Source organism: Ictalurus punctatus, chromosome 17 (genome assembly GCF_001660625.3).
Source record: "Ictalurus punctatus breed USDA103 chromosome 17, Coco_2.0, whole genome shotgun sequence".
Classification (NCBI taxonomy): Eukaryota; Metazoa; Chordata; class Actinopteri; order Siluriformes; family Ictaluridae; genus Ictalurus; species Ictalurus punctatus.
In genome coordinates, this window is record NC_030432.2 from 10,783,395 (window position 1) to 10,787,161 (window position 3,767).

The 3,767-nt window shown below is 37.8% G+C and overlaps 1 protein-coding gene across 2 annotated transcripts in view; it reads right to left on the reverse strand.

Moving 5' to 3' along the window:
* The window catches only part of tmem199 (transmembrane protein 199), a 4,294-nt gene extending 3,715 nt beyond the window's left edge, over positions 1-579 (reverse strand). Inside the window, exons 1-3 of one of the 2 annotated variants that reach the window (XM_017490686.3) lie at positions 455-579; positions 287-364; positions 1-194 (exon numbers count right to left, since the gene is read on the reverse strand). The exon at positions 1-194 is cut by the window's left edge and continues 1 nt beyond it. In XM_017490686.3, the coding sequence (XP_017346175.1) occupies positions 1-168 (168 nt within the window). In that variant the 5' untranslated portion in view covers positions 169-194; positions 287-364; positions 455-579. Of the gene's footprint in view, positions 195-286 lie in introns of both variants that reach the window. The other variant, XM_017490685.3, reaches the window with a different exon arrangement.
* Between the last annotated feature and the right edge of the window lie 3,188 nt (positions 580-3,767).

The following is a 3,767-nucleotide window of genomic DNA, read 5'->3' on the forward strand; positions in this document are numbered from 1 at the left end:
ATTCTGCTGAAGAAGTTTCTGCAGTTTCCTGGCAGTCTTGAATGAGATGATCGTCTGCTTTTTTAGTGCTTCTAATTCCTCAAGGAGATCCGGTGAATTACAGCATTTTTTCTCCAACTCTTTTATCTTCTCATGAAATCCTTCACCCAGTTTAAATGAATTCGCCATGGCGTCCAGGGTTATATGTGGAGAATCTGTGTGTGGATGAATCAACATCAAACGGATACATCATGGACTGAATGAGCCAAAAATACTGCTGGATTTGTCTGATTATCAGAATGCTTACCAACAATGAATCTAACTGTTAGCTGTTAGCTGTTAGCAGTTAGCTGATGGAGAAGTACAGTTTGCGAACCACCGTATACTCCAACCAAATAAAAATAACATTACATTAGAATTACATTGTACCCTTCAAAAATAAGTATAAATTATATATTGTACATTATATGTATACCATATTTGGCGATAGATACAAGTCTAACTACAGCTGACTAGCTCCAGTCGTTTAGGGAACCCCATCAGCTGACTTGTCGCCTAATGATGACGTAACCTGTGGCTCGCTTCTCGCGAGCATGACGTAGACAAAAACAGCGCGTTCGTGTTTTCTTTGTAAATAGCTGAATGAATAACAGCACACATGCACCTATCTGTTCAATCATTTACTTCAATGGGAGTAATGATGCAAACATTTCAGCTTTACCATCAATGTAGTAATTCTTTTACATCACGCTTTCCTTTTTAAAAAATAAAGGCTGCAAGGTAATATGCAACATACTTAAGGAGACATTACCATTATTGCTTAACACGGAGGCTTTTACACCACTTTCAGTTATTTATATATGAACAAGTTTAGGCACTCATTGAAAATAAATTCAGTATAAACTGGAGTTAAACCTATTTTTATAATGATAAATTATATTATACATTGCAAGTCACTATGGCCGAAGAAACATTTGATTTATTTATATTTACTTTTATTATAGAGAATGTTTTAATTTTGAAATGATTAAATCTACTACTTCCATGAAGTTGTTACCTGCTGGGTTAACAGCCACAGACACTGTGATTGTGGAGGAGGTGATATGACTATTTCCTTGGGATACACACTCAACCTGCTCCATCATTACCATGTTGCTTCGAGGCTCCAACACTCATCAATACTTTCTCTTCTGGCTTAGATAAATGCAATAATCAAATATATGGATTTATTGTGGACAGATCGGCTGTTATGCAAGCTTGAAATGCCAACAAGCCATCTGGAAAACTGGACACAGACCAGGCTGAATCCCCTCATGTGCCCTGCTGACAGACATAGCTGACCATGAATAGCTGATCACAGTCCCTGTTGCCTGACAGTTAAGCTGTGTCCTGCAGTCCAGAGACTGAATTGTACAGTTACACACTATCACAAGGAATTTGACTAGCAATTTGTAAAAAGGCTACTCGGTTTACCAGCTTGCTTCCACTTCATAATTTCTGGTTGGTCAATAAAATGTAGTTCTTCAGCATTCTTCAATATTCATCCAGTCTTCAACATATATTAGTGGACATCTCTAACCAGTGACAGCTGGACAGTAGGAGGCTAAAATCTAATATATATCAATAGCTCTCATTGTCTCACTGATGGCATAATAAGAATGATGTGGGGCAAACTACTACTACACACTTAAAGGCAGATAGGCAGCTATATTTGTGTTTTGTCCTTTTCTTTGATAAGTGTTGAAAGTCCATAAAGACCTATTAGAGTCACTGCATATTTTCTCTGAATAAAACATAAAAGTAAAAAAATAAAGGTTGTAACCTGTGTGGAGGAAAGGGATGATAGAGTAAATAATCCACTGCTTTCACGTTCATTACATCTGCAATATATTTCACAAGCAACTTCTCGATCACTGCTAATGACGTGTGAAGGATGCGTCATTGTCATCGGCTAAAAAAACATCGGAGATTTACTCATACTGCATGGTGTTTAATTCTGTTTAATCAATTCACAGGTGCTGAAGCGTTGAAATTTAGGATAATCTTAATTGGATTCGCAAGTGTGCACTGTGATGCTCATGCTACCATTTACCATTAACAATGATATTTGTGCTGCGATGCTTTTGGGAAGCTCGACCATTACTGATAGGCTGCATGAGTCTTGCTTCTTCATGTGTATTTTTCTTACAGTCATTGTTGTAAACACAGATAAATAAATTGAAAGAATCCATATTATTCAGACTTAAGGCATTTAAGAGCAAATAATCTGATATGGATGTAAAAACTGGAAACTTATATTGATATTTTTATCTTTGAATAATAAGGGCCTGCAAGACCATTTATGATATATCAAAACTGTTTATGAGTTAAATACATGTATTATTGGGCGAGACTTATTAGGGCATTTCCTACTTCATTTTGGTAGCATTGTATAGGAAAGACAATATATGAAGTAATTAAATGCATAAACATACAGGAACAGCATTCCTATATAAGAAAGCAAAGAAAATATATCAGTTTTTAGCACGTTGGTGTCTCAGAAAACACACATTCTAGTTTAGAGAACATGCCTGAGCAGTTTATGGCTAGGGTTTTGCTTAAGATCCCAACTGTGGCTCTCTGTCAGTCCTGTGCTCACAATCTTACAATCATCAGCTCAAAACCTAGTGACCCAGTTCATGTTATAGACATGAATATTTCCTAGTAATTTTGGAAATGCATATTTTTTCATCTCAGCACTTTTTGGGCTGGTCAATGTAATCATGTTTTTGTTGTTGCTGGACCCAGGAACAGTCCAACAGATGAACTCATACATTCTTCACCTCCCATGTCCCATTATGAAAACTCAAAAATAATCCATGGGTATCTAATCTTATCTGCAGTGGGCCAGCCTAGCTGTGGAGCCATACCTCACAGTGAATTTCAGACCAAGATCAATTAATAAACATATCGAATCAGGTGTCATGGTGGCATGGTGAATCAGATATCCTTGACACCTCCTAGGTCCAGGGTCCTTGGTTTGATCCTGAGCTTGTGTCTTTGTGGATTTTCTGTGCATGCTCGATTCATATTCATGTGGGTTTCCTCTGGGATTTCTGGTTTCCTTCTAGTTCGAAGTAGGTAGACTGGCTATTATAAAATGCCTCTAGGTGTGAATGAGTGTGAGAATGTGCATGGTGTCCTGCTTTCCATCTAGGGTGTATATTCCTACCTCGTACCCAGACTTTTCAGACAACAGTTTTTCCTGTTTAGAAAGAGTTCCAAACCACATTTAAGAAAACTAAGACCTCTTTTTAAAAAAAAGAGTTATTCGCTACATATGGCGCTTTAGTCGGCGTTTTATATGTGCTTTACGAATAAACGCACTTCCTTCAGCGCCAGGTGTCAGTAGAGTGAAATGCATGCAGCGTAGTGGAAATCAGTACGGGTCTGTGCAGACATCGGATTTGCACTGTGTAGATGAGAAACAGATGCAGTGGATGAGCTTCTTAGCTGCAATTACACTGTCTGACACAATGCAAATGCCCACTTATTATTTTTTTTCTTACATTGTTACTTAAATACGAAATACATTTTTGGGGTTTATTTATTTCAATAGCATACTATACACTATAAGTCATACCCTTAAATGCAACCAGGTCACATCATTCCAATCTGCATCCGCCTGATATACCAGGTCAATTAGATAAGCAGTCACTCTTTGTAAAGCACTCCGGTTTAAAATGACTGAGTTCAATGTTTGGCGAGTTGCTGGAGGATGATGTGCACACTGCCCGACCCCTCCCAGA